The sequence below is a fragment of the Symphalangus syndactylus genome, chromosome 1 (genome assembly GCF_028878055.3).
Source record: "Symphalangus syndactylus isolate Jambi chromosome 1, NHGRI_mSymSyn1-v2.1_pri, whole genome shotgun sequence".
NCBI lineage: Eukaryota > Metazoa > Chordata > Mammalia > Primates > Hylobatidae > Symphalangus > Symphalangus syndactylus.
The window spans coordinates 31,286,926-31,304,141 of NC_072423.2; the positions used below are offsets into that span (position 1 = coordinate 31,286,926).

The window sequence follows — 17,216 nt, forward strand, 5'->3', positions numbered from 1 at the left end:
AACTTTTAGTTGTTGCCGTATATTGACTTTAAATTTCTGGCTTAGTGGATCACTGATAACTAATCTTATTCCCTTAAAAAGTTTTTCAAGATTTATCTTTTTCTAAAGATTGCTTTAAAACAAGTGGCAAAGCTGTTTTCCATTGGTGCGAGAATTTTGGTTTAACATAAACTAGCCTTGCATGAAGGTCTAACAAAATCCCATTTTTGTACCCTTAAAAGTACCTTGATTCCATAGTGATAGTTTTTCTTCCACAGAAACTCTTCTTACCAAAATTCAGAATCAATTAAATGTTCTCTTTGAGGAGACAGCCAGCCTGGGGGAATTGTGAGTCTAGGTAAAGTCTCCATATTTTACATTTAAAATGTTTTCCTTGTCCCAAAATTCTTATATGGGAAGTTTACATGTATTTACCTTGTTGTTTAAATGAAAATCATCATTGCCATTGCCATTTCCAAAAGGACTGTTTAAAATATCGGCAAGCGTCTTTTTACATGTGTCTAGGTCTGATTGTAATTCCCATTTTAATATCAGCAGGCACAGCTGTTTGGTCTAGAAATGGAGGACAGGCCTCATCGTCTCCTAATTATGAAGGACCCTTACACTCTTTGGTATGTCTCATTTGCTAATCTCTGTCCCACCCATTTTCAGGTCATGTTCTTTCTTGTTCAGTCTCCTTTACTCTCCCAAGATTTTGATTTTCCCTGTTAGTAACTTTAGGTCAGCGTTAAGCACACAAGTTTGCTGGAGCCAGAGTCATTAGGCTATGCTTGCTCCTGTTTGGACATGGGAACCCAGATCCTACTGTAATGGAAGCCCTAGGGCTCTAAATATCTAGTATCAGATAAAATCCTGGAAGGGCAATGGCCTCCTCCCCATCTCTAGGAAAGATCCCTGTCAATGATTAAATCACTTTCTTGCTATCAGAGTGCTGGAACTCCAGCCAAGTCCTATACCTGGAACATTTGGTTCCCTCTACCTCTGCTTTACTTTCCAGAATAACAGGTTTACAGATTTCCTTCTTGTAGAAACCCAGTGGTATCTTTCGTGGCAGAGAAATGCCTATTCTTCCAGGAGGGAATTGCTGAAAATTTCCATGGATGTAATTAATTATTATAAATACTCACATGATGATTCAGTGTCTGACACTTCAGTCTTTCTCTCCTCATGATGGTGGGGGCCAGAAATATGCATGAAACAATGCTGGTTGTGCAGCATTTAGGCTAGACATGAATTTAATGGGAAGGAATAGCAGTGAGGGAGAGGAGCCTTTTAGTTCCTCGGGGTTGAGGTTTTCTTTTCTCCCTTATATCTTGAGATGACACATGGAAGAAGCCATAGATTTATCTATCTGCTTTAGTGTTGTCTTATATTCTTCCCTTTCAGCTTAATCTTAAGGAAAATCTGTAAAGAAAAGCAAAGGTGGATTTCCCTCCTTTGTTGTGTTCTTCCCTGCTATAGTGTATGAATCATTCAGCTATGCATTTTATCCAATAAAGGAAACCAGACAGTGAAACATATATGCACTACCCAGCCCAATTAATCTGCGGACCACATTGAAATAATTAGTTGCTTTAGTGTTTACCTTCATCAGTTATTCTCTGGGACCTATTCATCAAAACCAGGCTTTGTCCAACTATAGAACTGTAAAGACAGGGTGTATAGTTATGGACCACAGCTTCCATTCTGTTTGAATTCTGAACACTGAAGAAGAGATTTACAAGCAGAAACTGCTCTCTCTACCAGGAAGCTGTGAGCCAGAAACTGTGATAGGCACATGTATGATTTCTTTTCCTGCATATATTTACACTCAGAAGTAAGTATGTATTATCATTCCCATGTTTATAAATTAGAAAGCATACACTCCAAGAGGTTTAGTAACTTTTCCAAGGCCAAATACGTAGCAAAGATAGCAGTCTAGGGGAGGTAGTTTAACTCCCAAACCCATCAAATCAGAATGTTCTGTACCATAGACTACCATATTATAGACACACGTTCTTCCTGTCAGTATAAAATAATTAGAAATATTTTTTGTCATGCAATAGAGCTGGTACACTTGTTTGCACAACCCATTCAAAATCACTCAATTGTAGCATAATCTAGTGCAAAGTGTCACTAGATTTAAAATAAAAAGACCTAGATTCCAACTCTGACTTTACCATTTCCTAGCAGTGTGACACTACATAATTAATTCACTTTGTGTCTTTGAGCCTCATTTTCGTGTCTGTATGGAAGGGATCATAATGTCTTCCCTGCCTGCCCATACACACGTGAAACAAGGATCAATGAGATGGTATATTTTAAAGTGTACACTGGAGAGTGGTATTTGATATCATTATTGATCAGTTTTTAAAATGAATACATACCTTTAAAATGAATACATACATTTTCTTCACTAAAAACTATACGCATTGTCTAGTTGTGAAAAACTAGAATCCTAATGGCAAGGATGAACAAAGGTTGGTTGGTTTTTAATGGTTTAAAGTTGCGAATTCTATGCTGTACTTGGGGCTTTGAACTCGGTTAGATGCCCCCAGTGAACAATTGATTCAAGTGTTTGTGATTCTTCAGCCTTAAAATCTTATACTACTTTAGTTGACAGAATTTGTATAATTTTTTTCTGTAACCATTTTGAGGCCCTTACACACATACCACCACACACCTACTGGTTTTGATGACAGATAGGAAGCCAGAAACACCAGTAAAAACTCAACAAGAAATTATTATCCACTTGCTTTTCCCTGTCTCTGATTTGGTACTTAGCACTGTGTCATATACCACAGGGAAGACCAAAGAAATTTACCTTCAGGAAAATAATTTAATTAAGAAACTATAAATAGGTCATCTTTCCAGTGGTAATTGTTTAAAACTGCTTAACTTAATACCTGCCAGAAAGTTCCTTAAATTCAGTGAATGTTTTTCTCTTCTAAAATAAATTTAAATTACCTTTCAAAAGGCAGTACCGTATGTAGCACATGTATGTTATAATGTCCTGGAATAATTATTGAATTTAGTTTGTTCATGAAAAATAACACTATAATTTTAACATTAACATGTTCTACCAGTTTTCTGGAAACAGCACTATTTGTATTATTGTTTTAAGGAAATACACTTTATTGGAAACATATATTTAGAAACACACAGTGTGTTTTTTGTCGACTAAAATTTTACTTATATAATTTAGGCACCCCTTTTGAACTAAACCAAATTTTACATCATTTGTTAACCAACAGCAAAGCCGAATTGAAGATCGTTTAGAAAGACTGGATGATGCTATTCATGTTCTCCGGAACCATGCAGTGGGCCCATCCACAGCTATGCCTGGTGGTCATGGCGACATGCATGGAATCATTGGACCTTCTCATAATGGAGCCATGGGTGGTCTGGGCTCAGGGTATGGAACCGGCCTTCTTTCAGCCAACAGACATTCACTCATGGTAAGTGATGAAATTTATAGACTCTGTAGTTATCATATAGAGTTAGAATTTCAGGTATAGATACTATTGTGGCTGTTTTTTAAAAAATCAGCTTTATTGAGATATAATTCACTTAACAGACAATGAGCCCATTTCAGGTGTACAATTCAAGTGTTTTAGTGTATTCACAAGGTTGTGCAACCATCACCATAGTCTAGGTTTTGAATATTTTTGCCCCCTGCAAAAAGAAAAGAATCCCTGTTGCCCATTAAGCAGTCATTCCCTATCCCTCCACTTCCAGCCCTTGGCAACCACTTGTCTACTTCCTGTGTCTATAGATTTACCTATTGTGGGTATTTTGAATATATGGAATCATACAACATGTGGTGGTCTTTTTTGACTGGCTGCTTTTACATAGCATGACTGTTGCAGTTTTTCTATAGTTTGCCACATATTAGAGCTTCATTCATTTTTATTGTCAAATAGTATTTCACTGTGTGGACATACCACGTTACACATTTGGGTTGTTCCAACTCTTTGGCTATGATGAATAATGCTTCTATAAATATTCATGTTTAAGTTTTTGTGCAGACACATGTTTTCCTTGAGGAGTGAATTGCTGGGTCATTGTTGGTGTTTGAAATTATTAATTTTGGTGACCCTGGCCAAAGTGTACAATTTGAGTTCTTATTATAATATGACATTGCTAGTAATTCAAATATTAGTGTTGTTTTTTTTTTTAATTAAAGAAGCCAAAATAGTGTCTGTCAATTCTGAGTCTGGGAGATAGAAATATATGGTATATTTGTTTGTGTAAATATATTGTGTGTGACTGTGTAATTTAATAGAGTAGCTTTACCACTACCTATTTAGAATAAGTCTTTATTTGAATTATATTTAAGCAGATTTGTCCATATTACAATTGTGATTTTTTTCCTTATTACTTTTGAAAGTATTTTGGAGATAATTCTTTTTGAGGATGATTATGAAGATTCAGAGACTCTTCTTAATATAATATTAAGTGATGACAATTAATGAGGTGACCAGAGTGGTGGAGAATGTAACTTGACCAGTGATTCTCTGTAGTTCTGATCCTCACAAGCTCTACCTTGTCTCTAAGCACCTTAGTGTCCTATTTTGTCCCTTACAGGCTCGCTAAAAGTTGCTTGGACGAAGGTATATTTTCCATTATCACTGTAGCATTTCTCGTTTAAGCATGGTCCTGAAAGGAAATGCAAAATACATACAAATTATTATGAGGTTCTTTTAAGTTCTTGCTCGGTAGTATTCTCCTGTCCATCTTTCAGTTTCTCTTAATAAAAGGCTAAGATTAAGAGTACCATTCCGAACGGTGTAGTATTGAAATCTGCAACCAATTTGAAACCAAAAATACTGGTTTATAAATAGAAGCAATGAACTCACATCTAAAATGTGGAAAGATATTTTTGAATGCCAAAGAGAAATCTTTTTTTCTTTTCCTTGACCTCTGCCCTAAAAATTCATCATTGAATAAAAATTGTTTATATGTTCATGGCAGTTGCTTAGAGTTTACAAAAGAAAAGTCTAGATTTTAATTTAGCTTGGCCTCAGGTAATGTGTTAAATACACTTGGGATGCATATAATATGAGATTTTCGTTTGTACAGCTCTTTTTTTTTAACTACGATGTTTAAACAATACTGCTTTTAATTAAGAAATCTGGCTTTATTAAAAGCCAGATCTGTGACTTATAACCATTTCTGTATATCTGCTTTCAATCAAGAGAAAAATAGTTTAATTTCTGTAGCTGTGTTCATTTTGCATATGTTAAACGGATGTAACATGCACCCAAGGCATTGCTTCAGAGACAGTCTTTTCCATAAATATGTAAAGTTTTTCTTAAATACCATATGTAGGTTAAGTGGTTCTTTTAAATATTAAACTATACATAAATGCTTTTTGGGACTATTTGACCTTTGAATTGACTCCTTTTTGAGTCAGATTCAGAGGTGGGATGGGAGGAAAAGACTAGAATTATTTTTGGAGATGAGAAGTTGGACTGACCTCAGTAGAAGCGAAAGCGAGACGATTGAATAGAACGGTAGAAAAAAGAAAATAATTAGCCAATATTACATAGAAACCCCTTTAATTTGATCTTGATATATACACACATACACACACACACACACACACACACACACACACACACACACACACACACAAGCAATAAAGCCACCAGTTTGCTGATAAGGATAAGTTGCTGTTTTCTCCTCTGAAGACATTTAATATTCAATCAAGGACAGCCACAGAGCCAAGCAGATCATAGCGTAACTCCAAAGATATGGCATGTCATCACCTTGCTGCCCTTTGAACCAAATGGGGTTTTGCAGTCTCTCTCCTTTCTTCTTGAAAACCATTGAACGTGTCCCCAGAATCTGAGCTCCTCAGCCTGAAACACTAATGTGTGTGAAAAGGATTGGTTTGGCATATCTTTCCCATGCAAACTGGTATGAATTTTAAAACAAAAACATAAGAACAAAGGAAATAGTTTTTGAATTTAATCAGTCTGAAGTTAGCCTTTGACCATTTGATACATTCCACAATAAAAAGGAAGTTTAAGGGGAAGGCAAAAAAAAAAACTCATCCCCCTTCCCCCCAACAACAAAAAAATTCAAGGAGGATACTGGTAATGTTTTCCACATTTGAATTTTAATACATGAAACAGGCTATAAAACTTTGGCCAGCTGCAGTAAATAAAGTAGCCGTGGGAGGTATGCACCGGAAACTTCAGCAGAGAGCACTGGTGAGAGTCTCATTCCCAACTACACACCTTCGTTTGTTGTTCTGGGCGGAAGCGAGTTGCAGTAACTTGATACTCATGCCAGTCCGGGTTTTGTTTTGAGCACATCACCTTTCTAACTCTCCTTAGTAATTCCTTCTGATTAAAGAGTAGACAGCTTTGAATCCTCTCGACCTCCGTACGCTTCTCGTTTCCTTTCTCCCCGCCGTCCAAAAATCAAAACAAAATGGCTTGATAACTTGGAAGGTGATATAAGCATTTCTTTCTGCAGCAGCTTGAAATCGTAGTGGGGAAAACTGTGGTTCTGCCTCGGCTGTTATGTTATCTCATTTAATTGCTAACATATTGTCCTTAGCTTTTGATTCATAAAATGTTTTCCTTGGAGTTCTGAAGTAGGTCTTCAGTGATTTACCATGTATTAGTATAATGAAAGGGATTTTTTTTTACAGCGGCATGGCTCATAACACAAGAGCGAATGTTTGTATACTTGCAAGCTTTCTGCATGATATTATTGAGCTATGCTTATTTCCTGCTCAAAAACCTTTCCTGCCTTTCCATTTTCTACAAGATAAAGACCAATTCCTTAGCTCAGCGTTTGAAGCCTATTGCCATTTACCGAAAGCCTTATGTTGAGCTCTTCCAATCTGCAACAAGTCTTCCAGCAAGACAAGGCTGGGCATATTACCAGAATTCACCCTGTATGTTCTCCTTCGGTACTTCTGTATCTCTCTGTCTTGTCCAGCCCTATCTGCTTATCTCTGTACACCTAATACCCACCCATTCTCAAAGCACTGACTCAAATCATTCTTCTTCCAGGAAGCCTTCCCTTGCTACCCCACCCATGCTAGCCATTTTTTTCTCTATTCTTACAGCCCTATGAATCATACCATTTCTAGATATTTATCTTACCCAGCTCCGCATATTTGTGCATCTTTTATAGATACGACTCTGCCTTACCAACTGTTGTAAATTCCTCGAGTCCCACATATTATATTTTGTCTCTGTCCCCCCGACCCCTGTAAATAGATCATCCATAGAAATGGGAGAAAAGAAACTAGGAAACTTAACATTTTGTGAGTGTGAGTTGGCAGCCCCTCTGCTAGGCGCTGCACATGTGTTGTCTTAGGCAGTCTTCACAACAGCCCAGTGAGGATGATAATAGTGGTCATTTCAGGTGTCGGTAAAGTGAGCCTTAGAAGTTTGAGCAGTTAGTCTCAAGTCATGCAGCTGGATTTAAACTCAAGCACATCAACTCCAAATTCAATGCTCTTTTTTACTACCAGGCATACTCTCCAGAGATTATCTGTGAGAACACCTTTTCAGAACTTATTTTAAATGCTAGGAGCTTGTGATTTTCAAACCTTGATAAGTGTTGGTTGGCAAAAGAAGTTTCCAGGTATTCCATGGCTGGGTTCCCAGAGCAGCTCTCTTCCCAAATGTATAGACAGAGAACTTTCCCTCCAAAGTGGTGGCATGCTTGGATTAAAACCCACATTATCTATGCACTTATTCTTAAACCAACATGTTTGCGCTGAGTGCCTAAGAGGTGTGAACTCTCCCTACCGGGGTCCTCGAGGTAGCAAATTTTAAGTTATCAAGTTATTTTTCTTACTATAACCACCCACTTTTCTTCCAAAATTAAAGCAGAAATCTCTGAATGTGGGAGAATAAGGAAATAGCCAGGTCTTCACTACCCTAGTTAGAAACTCTTACCAAGTATGATTCCCTCTCTGCCTCAGAGACCTCCATGATTAATCCTATATTAAATGATTAGATTTCTTACAAATTATGGAAAGGGCAATTTTCCAGATAGAATTCTGTCTGTTGTTCATTCAGTATTCAGATCCACAGATGAGGCCTGAAAAGGAGCGTTTCAAATGACCTAACCTCTTTTTTAACTGACTAAGAACAAAACCCACATCAAACTTGTCTTTATGTGACTCTGTGTTTTCCCATTTATTTGTTGGTAGAGTCAGCAACTATGGGATCATTGAGCTAAAAATCCCCTCTACTATTCATATATCACATTAGTGTAGCTCTCAGATCCTTCGTGTTTAAAGTCTATTTATTCATTTCAATAACATTTATCCGTGGTTACCAAGTGTAGGTTCTGTGCTCTCAAGGAATTCACAGACTAGTAGGAAAAGATGTGTACTTAAGCAGATTGCTCCCTGCCAGTCTGCTATGCCCTCTAAAAGACGAGGGGCCTGACTCTTATCCAGTAGTGAAAGATCACATGGTTGTTAAGTAGAGGAGTGGTCATCTCCAGTTCACTTAGGGATGGGGGAGTCATGTGCAACTCACCCCACACACCTGTCCTCCACAGCATCCCTCCAGAGTCCTGCAGGTGGGGGGTGTGGAACCCATTTCAGAAACCACCAATAAAAGTGGATCTTAGCCCAGTTTTCCTCTTTTCAGTAACAATTTTAGTTTTACTTTGGATTAAATGCAGTCTATCAAAAGAGCATTCCTTAGGCAAAGTGGTATCTTTTTATTTAACTGACATTATATACATCAGAACTTTTACCTCTTAGGGCTTCATAGGACAAACAACTTCAATTAGTTTTCCTTGTATAGTTAAGAGCTCAGACCACTGAATTTTAGATTCTGAAAGTACCTTGGAAATCACTTAGCCCATTGCCCTTCTTTGAAGACTGAGGCCTAGGAAGGGGAAGTGACCAAACCATGGGTACTCACTAGTAGGATTAGAAACTAGACAAAAGAGGCTGGACGTGGTGGCTCATGCCTGTAATCCCAGCAATTTAGGAGGCCGAGGCAGGTGGATCACTCGAGGTCAGAAGTTCGAGACCAGCCTGGCCAACATGGTGAAACCCTGTCTCTACCATACAAAAATTAGCCAGGCGTGGTGGTCATACCTGTAATCCCAGCTACTGAGGAGGCTGAGGCAGGAGAATTGCTTGAACTCTGGAGGCACAGGTTGCAGTGAGGCAAGATTGTGCCACTGCACTCCAGCCTGGGTGACACAGAGAGACCCTGCCACACACACAAAAAAGGAAACCAGACAAAACAGCAAGCAGACCAGCACTCCTTGTGCTGTATCCTACACTGCTCAGCCGACTTCCTCTTTACCCTAATACCATAACTATTTCAAAACTGAGTGGTAGAAATTAGAAACCATTCTGTTACTCTGACTTAACTAATGAAATCCAAGAAAACTCTGTAGTTGGCCCTAGGCTGCCTGCAATGAGTTGCTATTTAGCTCTACCAGTAATATTTGGCAAAAAGAGAGGGTAGTGGGCATTGATGTGATGTGGCAGTTACTGGTACATAGTCATGGGAGCAGCAGGAGTCAGAAAATTCTGTTTCTATGTGGGCCTCTTCAACAAAGATATGATCAACAGAGGCATCAGCATCTTCAGTTGATAAAGTTGATAAAATAGAAAACTATTTTCTAAATAGCCTGTTACAGAATTTCACCCAAGCTATTGGTGGTCAACATCATCTTTTAATAGCTACTATCTTGTTTTTCTTTAAATTAGGATATTTGCCTTCTCTAGTGTTCTGTCATCTCTCCTAATCTCCACAACTATCAAGTATTTCAGAGAGCAGATTAGCAACCTCAAATGAAAGTTTTGATCTTTATCAATTTATCAGTTGCTCCTCTTGGACTTTCACAGGTTTTGATTCCATAAAGTTCTGTGTCTATTTGAGTGCATACTTCATTTCTAAGCAGTTATTCCCATGGACTCTCAGGGAATTTAAGAGATTATCTCTACTGAAATCCCCCTACAGATTCCCTGCCAAGCAGTCAACAGGCCTTGATCAGCCTTCTTCCTTCAAGGGTGACTAGCTCCAAATGCCCACAAAGTCCATTTTCATCAAATATTTGAAAGTTCTTCCTAGGTCCAGCCCAAATTTGCTTTTTTCTACAGTCCTTATGTTTCTGCCCAATAGAATTGCCCACAAGTCAAGTCCAACAAGCACTTGAGAAACTCAGTTATTTGAAGACAGTCTACTCAGTGTTTTTTTCCTCTAGACGAAACATCACTATCTTCAAATATTTAACCTGAAAAAAGGTTTGGACTCCCTGTCATGAACTCCATTGCTTCCCAGTGCATTCTCCCTAGTTAAGCAAGGATGCCTTTTTCTCCACAAGAACCTTTTAGTGTGTGGAACCGCAAACTGAACACAGTGCTTAAGGAAGGATCAAGTGGACTAGGGTGGATCTATCTCCTCCCCCATTCAGTACCTTGTATCTTCATGAAGGCCACCTAACAATATCCTATTTTGCTGTGTTTGATGCTTTCATTGTCCTGCTGACATATATTCAATTTGTAATCAGCTGAAATCCGTAAGCCACATATCTCCCCAGTCTCACTGTGTACTTTTTGTTGTGTCTGTACAAAACTTCATGAAACCCCATTGAATGTTATATTGTAGCCTCAATCTGATTCCTGTTTAATGGTTTCCCTGAAGCCCTCATTCAGTCACATACTCTGCCATCTCTGTTGCTGGCAAATGCGATGGGTGTGACTAATGCCAAAATCAAAGCCACAATACAAATATTTTCAGGGGAGGGGATTGATGAGAAGGCCATGAGGCTCAGTTTACAGACATTCTTTCTACATGAGTGCTGTCTTCTATCCTTTGAGTTTAATCTCAGCTGGTTCTGTCTCCCTCCTTATACACTGTACGGCCCACCTTTGCTCATTTTGTCCATAGCGTTGTCACAGAAGCCGGGCATGCAGCACTCACTGTGAAGCAGGAAATGAGACTTGTCCAGAATGCCTCGCTCTGGTGGAACCAAACTGAGTTAGAGAGGCCATTCCTCTGTTTCAGAGCACTTTCAAAACTATTTTCTAAATAGCCTGTTACAGAATTTCACCCAAGCTATTGGTGGTCAATATCATCTTTCAATAGCTACTATCTTGTTTTTCTTTAAATTAGGATATTTACCTTCTCTAGTGTTCTGTCATCTCTCCTAATCTCCACAACTATCAAGTATTTTGGAGAGCAGATTAGCAACCTCAACTGAAAGTTTTGATCTTTATCAGTATCATACTTTATTTGTTAAAAACTGAAAAGAAAAAAAGGACAGAAAGGAAAAAGAACTTGAAGAAATTCTTTTAGCCATGGATTAGTGATAACAGCTGAGAATCCTTGAGCTTACCATTTGATATTTCTATATTAATTTAAAGAAAAGTCAAAAGATTTTGAATACAGCAATAGCAGTGAGATCCTTTAAGCTCTATTCAGCAGCCCCTAAGAAAAGTGATTAGGACACTGTGCATGCCCATATGTGAACACGGTTGGTCACCTTAGGTATTTCCCCTTCTTTCCACATCAATACATATTTTACTCAAATTCAGACTCTATGATGTTGAAACAGTCTGGCATTGGATATTTACCTCAAAACCCTGCTCTCTCTGCACCTAGGACAAACAAATCCTAGTTCTCTGGTGTTTAGCATCTTGGAGCCATGAATTTTAAATAAATCAAAAACAAAAACCTTCTCTTTCCCAGTTTTAAAATATAAAAGATGCACACACACACACACGCACATGCACATGTATATTTAAAATAGACCCTGTAACCTCATCATATTCTTACATCCTTACATGGTTTTCTTCTTAAATTATGGAGGAAAAGGCAGGCAGACACTTTTGATAGCACAGTGATCATCATTTTTTAAATGAACTGTTACAAGGACATAATCTTAAACTATCCACAATTTGGAATAGGCACAACTGTGCATTTAAAAAAATGCAATATTACCCCTATTTTCTCAAGAAAGCAGATTTTCCGGAGGGAAAAGTATATATTGTATATATTAGAAAATACACATATGTTCATTCACTCCTTCTACATCTGCTGTACTTCAGATGCTTTTGGGGATGCATAAACGTGTAAAAGAAAGTATCTGATCTTACAGGCCTTTTATCCTGGTAGAGTGATAATACAAATGTGGGTCTAACTATAAGGCAAGGTAGAATTATGAAATGACCTAAGAAGCAATTCAGACCACTAGGAAAAGCTTCCCGGAGAAGATGCCATTGAGCTCATATTCGAGTCCACATAGAGTTTCAACAATTAGAGACAGGATAGAAAAGGCGTTGCAGAGCCATATAATAAACATGATTTAAAACCAAAAACAGAAAATAAAGGCTCATGCACCTAAATGGAAGTAAGAAAATTCCCTGATGATACCAGCCCTTGCAGCTTGCCAGCCAGGGCTGCATTGGGTGAAAAGCCCCTCCACAGCACGGCAGCTCCAGCAGTTGGCTCGAATATTTCACATGAGAGTCCACAGGAAGAGCGAGCTTTCATGTATATTTTTTACATCCAAATTAAGTTAACTCATGGAATTTTCCACCCTTAGGAATTAAAGTAGCAACTCATGAAGTAATTCAGTTATGTCATTCATACCAAAACAGAAAATACTGGAGCAACTTGGCACTGTTTAAAAGCCAAGATTAGGCCTTGGCCATTTTATATTTTTTCACATTCCATGGCTGTTGTGTTATTTTAACTTTTATTATGGCTGTAAATTTTTCAAATCAAAAGTATCTTAATTGCTTAGAAAACAGAAGTTGAAAATGGGTTCATAGTAAGAAGAGGGTTTAGGCAAAGCAGCTTCAGGAGTGAGAACTGAAAAAAAGCTGTAGCATTACATTTTCTGTAATGTGAGGGTTCTACCTAATTGGTTGACATTCACAGTTGTGCATAATTATAGCTTCCTCCATATCCATAAATCATCTTAGAACTATAAAGTTGAGTTTAACCAAAAGATCTGTCCAATATTAGTTAAATGACATCTTTAGGGAAGCATTGTCCTGCTACAATAGCCACATTCATTTTAAAGCAGTTAATTGGACACATTGTCAAAAACCATGGTATTGAGTTTCCACATTTTAATTTCACATTTGCCTTCTCCCTGGCTTCTGCACACAGACGGGTCTCTTTTGGAGCTGAAAGTGTGTGAAAGTTATTGGAGAATGGTAGTCTCTGGGTAATGTTTCTGTAAGCTGCCCAAAATTTTCCCCCTGTGGTCTAGATGGGAAACAGCTGGTTTTTGTTTAAAAAGCTGTTTTGCAAAATGTCTAAATCTTGAGATATAGAACTGAGGTCACCATTAAAGCAGGTGCTTAAGAGCAAGTGAGAAAGACTTCAGAGGCTGACTGGCTCTGGAATCTTCTGCAGGGCACTTCCTATTAGAAGAAAAGTGTTGAAGTTTGCTCCTTTATTTAGGACACAGCTATAAGTATTAATAAGTAAGTGCACTAGCAATACTACTAGAAATTGAGTATTTTTGAACATAGCCAGCCCTCAAGTGAATAATTAGCTCAGTATGAAAGGAACTAAAATGGTCATTTTTCTCACAGGGCTTCAAGATACAAGAGCCCAAGGCGCTCTAGTCTCCTTTGGGTGTTTGAATTTCCTCTTTAAACACACCAACAGTAAAAGAACTACTATTTCAAATAAGCAGTACCATAACTGACTATATCTTCCGAGGTTTTGGGTGCAGGCTAAGGGAAAGGGGGAAAAGAGACCCGACTTGGCAAGACCCGTACCGAAGCGGTTTGGAAAAAAAGCAAAGCGAAAAACATGTGGAACCACTAAAGGCCAGTGCACGTCAGGTATCCACCAGTCTGAAGATGAAAGGAAGTAAGCCTCCTCTCCTGGGAGCTGGAGGTTATTAGCAGCTGTTTATCCAGTCGGGAATAGAGATTAACATTGTACTTTTTTTTTAAGAACTAGAAGAAAATTTGTTTGAGAAGTTGGCTTTTCATATCAAGTCACTGCGCCTTGCCAAAAAAAACTTCCTTTCTCAGAACTCATGTACTAGCATTGAGCAATGTTATGATGCTCTGAGAAACTCTGCATTACCAAAAAGTGTTTCTCCATTAAATAGAACAGAAAAGGACAGAGAAATGGGTGGACGTTTGCCATTGACACATTGCAGTTGTACTCTTTACCATGTGAAATTCGCCGTTTGGTCTATTACCTGTTCTCCAACCTGACTCTAAATGGGACACTGTGCCCTCTACCTCTCACACGCACCCTCACAACTTAATCATTGCCACCCTAAGGTGCACACAATGGGTTCTGCAGATACCTGCTGCTTGTAAAAAGACCTTTAATGCGATATTGGGGAAGCTGCCTATTACTCTGGGTGCTTTATTCTCAAAAACAAACAAACCAAAAAAAAATGAGTTGGATATGGATATTTTTTCCCCTGATTTAATGCTACTCTTAATGTCATTTTCTTTTATTAAATCCTTTCTTCTGCTTTTGATCTTATTTATAGCAGAGCCACTGGTCATATGGAAACTATTACTGTATAGCTGCGAGATGAAAGACTTCATGGCAATTAAATAAGAGTGAATCATTTGGGCCAATAATACACACATACAGTGAGGTACCATTTGTGTCCAAAATGCCCTGTGTTGTTCACTTTGTAGCAAAGCCATTGAGCTTTACAAAGGGCTTTACAAAAATCTGCTTTTTGTCAGAAATATGTAGTCTGACAATATGAAAACACATGTTAACACACAGTCCTTAGCTGCTTGCTTCTTCACACATACACAGTATCTAAATCATGCCACTTATTGATATAAAATGAAATTTTCACTTAAAGTTGGGATGTTATTTAATTGTGTTAAGCGTCAGCTCTTTAAAAATATATTTGGATAATCTATATCAAAATTCTACCCATCATTCAAAACCTGCCTAAAATGCCATGTTCTTCTTAAAGTAGTCCCTGGTTTCCTAAACGGATATGACTTCATCATTTTTTAAAACCCTACATGACCTTGTACTCCTTTATGACATTCATCGTATTTTGCCTTGTATAGTAATAATATTATCCCACCATTAAAATATCAGTGCCTGGGCTAGGCGCGGTGGTTTAGGCCTGTAATCCCAGCACTTTGGGAAGCCGAGGCAGGAGGATCACAAGTTCAGGAGTTCGAGACCAGCCTAGCCAACATGGTGAAACCCCGTCTCTACTAAAAATACAAAAATTAGCTGGGCGTGAAGGTGCACGCCTGTAATCCCAGCTACTCGGGAGGCTGAGGCAGGAGAATCGCTTGAACCCAGGAGGCGGAGGTTGCAGTAAGCCAAGATCATGCCACTGCACTCCTTTCTGGGCGACAAAGCAAGACTCCATCTTAAAAAAAAAAAAATCAGTGCCTGCAAAGTCAGAGACGTGTCTGTCTTTTATTATTTTTCCCTGCAAATGCCCATGTAGTGTCTTGCATATAGTACACTTTCATAAGGCGCTTGTCAAATTAAGTGAAATGTTTATTATTTGATAGAAACATGCTAAATGTATATTTGACAATATCAAACAATTAGATTTCAGACATAGTCTCACAGATCCATACCATTTGTGTCATCATTTACTAAGCATCTAACTGCACATTGTACTATTACACTCCTGTGCAGTGACCTGTGCAGTTCCTGTCCTTGGGATGGGATGCTCACAAATGGAGACAAGTATAGGCTTTACGAATGGCAGCAAAACAAACTTGTTGAAGTTTACGCCCTGTACCATTCAACAATGACCTTGAATGTGTTTTAAGGGTGGTGTCTGTAATGCATAGTGAGCTCAGTGAGGTGACAAGAAAGTGGAGATTTCTGGAGATCCACTCAGCCCTGAAGGGTCAGAGAGTAAGCGGATCTGTGGGGCTAATAAAAGAGAAGCAGTTGGTGAGTTGGGAGAGAAAAACCAGCCCAGCAGACAGAGCATGGAGGGCTTTGCTCAAGCCTTAGTGATGTGGGCATGAACCCAGCAGATGAGAGGCCATGCGTAGGTAATTGAACATTGATAGTGAGGAATTTAAAAATAGGAGGGAACTGCATTGGTCCTGGGAGTCTAGGTGAAGGATGCATCAGCACAAGGTGGACCTCTTAGACTGGATCCATACAGCAAGCAAGAGCCAGGCCGAAGCCTTAATATTGCAAGGGATCCACTGATGGAGAGAGAATATTGCATTTCAAAGATGAGTATTTGGAAAGTGATGGGGAAGAAATGGTTCATTAGTTTAGGTGAGCTTCTTTATACTTGTACTCTCTTTTCAAATATATTACAATAAGCATGTGTTACTTGAATAACAAGAAAAGCATTTAAAAAATAAAAGCCAGTAGGTAATGGTAAATCCCTAGGGATCCTTAGGGGTGGGCCACCTGGACTGGCTAAAAAGTGCGTGGAGGTCAGCAGCATGACTGCGCTCTCACGGGTATGCTTGCACTTCAGGCATTCAGAATTCCAAGTGTAAATCAAGTGTCCAGTTGTCTTTCCTTTAAACAGAAGCTGTTTACACATAATTGCTAGACTTCACCATACTCTCTGTGCTAGATATGTTTGGTTCACTAGGATGGATTAACCTTAGTTCCATACCATCTACTTACTAGCCTGCTATGTGGAGCAAGGAAGAGATAGAGGAATGGGCTCTGTTAATCTGCCAGTGTCCCCACTAGGTGAGCTCCATTCAGTTATGGTTTCCACTATAGGAAAATGATGTCGAGAATTGAATGTGTGGGATACAGAAAAGAGAAATGAAACAGTTTTAATAGATGGAACATATGAGTTAGTACAAGAAAGATGAACTGAGGTCGGCTCACATCCGTTTGCATTTCTTGAGCTATATCACAGAATCATTCGTTTAACCATTTTGGTGAACATCCAGGGGAGTTTCAGCCCAGCTGATCACATGATAGACAAGCACTGCCAAGGTCAGGATCATTTAGATCATGTTTAAATCCTCTTGAAAATTATTTTATTATCTGGAGAATCAATATTAAATAAATCTCCAAGAATTGCACAATAAGGAATTACCTTACATTTCATACAGAAAATAAGTGAAGCTGTGATGTTTCTGGAAAACAATGTAGGTGTTCTCAAGACAGTTATGAAATCTTCTCCCAACATACATGTTAAGAATCAAGTAAAAATCCAAACAAAAGAATTGAATCCAGATCTGGTGTTAATGAAAAGTCTCTTAAAGGTTTAATCACATGTACTAAAGAAAAATCATCTGATAACTTTTTAAACTGAGA

General features: G+C 38.5%; 1 protein-coding gene across 32 annotated transcripts in view; it reads left to right on the plus strand.

The window, feature by feature from the left end:
* The window catches only part of TCF4 (transcription factor 4), a 412,360-nt gene that overhangs the window by 377,820 nt on the left and 17,324 nt on the right, over window positions 1-17,216 (plus strand). For 26 of the 32 annotated variants that reach the window (XM_055298211.2, XM_055298289.2, XM_055298308.2 and 23 more), the window contains 2 exons: window positions 535-611; window positions 3,234-3,437. In XM_055298211.2, coding sequence (XP_055154186.2) covers window positions 535-611; window positions 3,234-3,437 — 281 coding nt within the window. The remainder of the gene's footprint in view (window positions 1-534; window positions 612-3,233; window positions 3,438-17,216) is intronic. The other 6 variants (XM_055298351.2, XM_055298279.2, XM_055298361.2 and 3 more) reach the window with 1 other exon arrangement.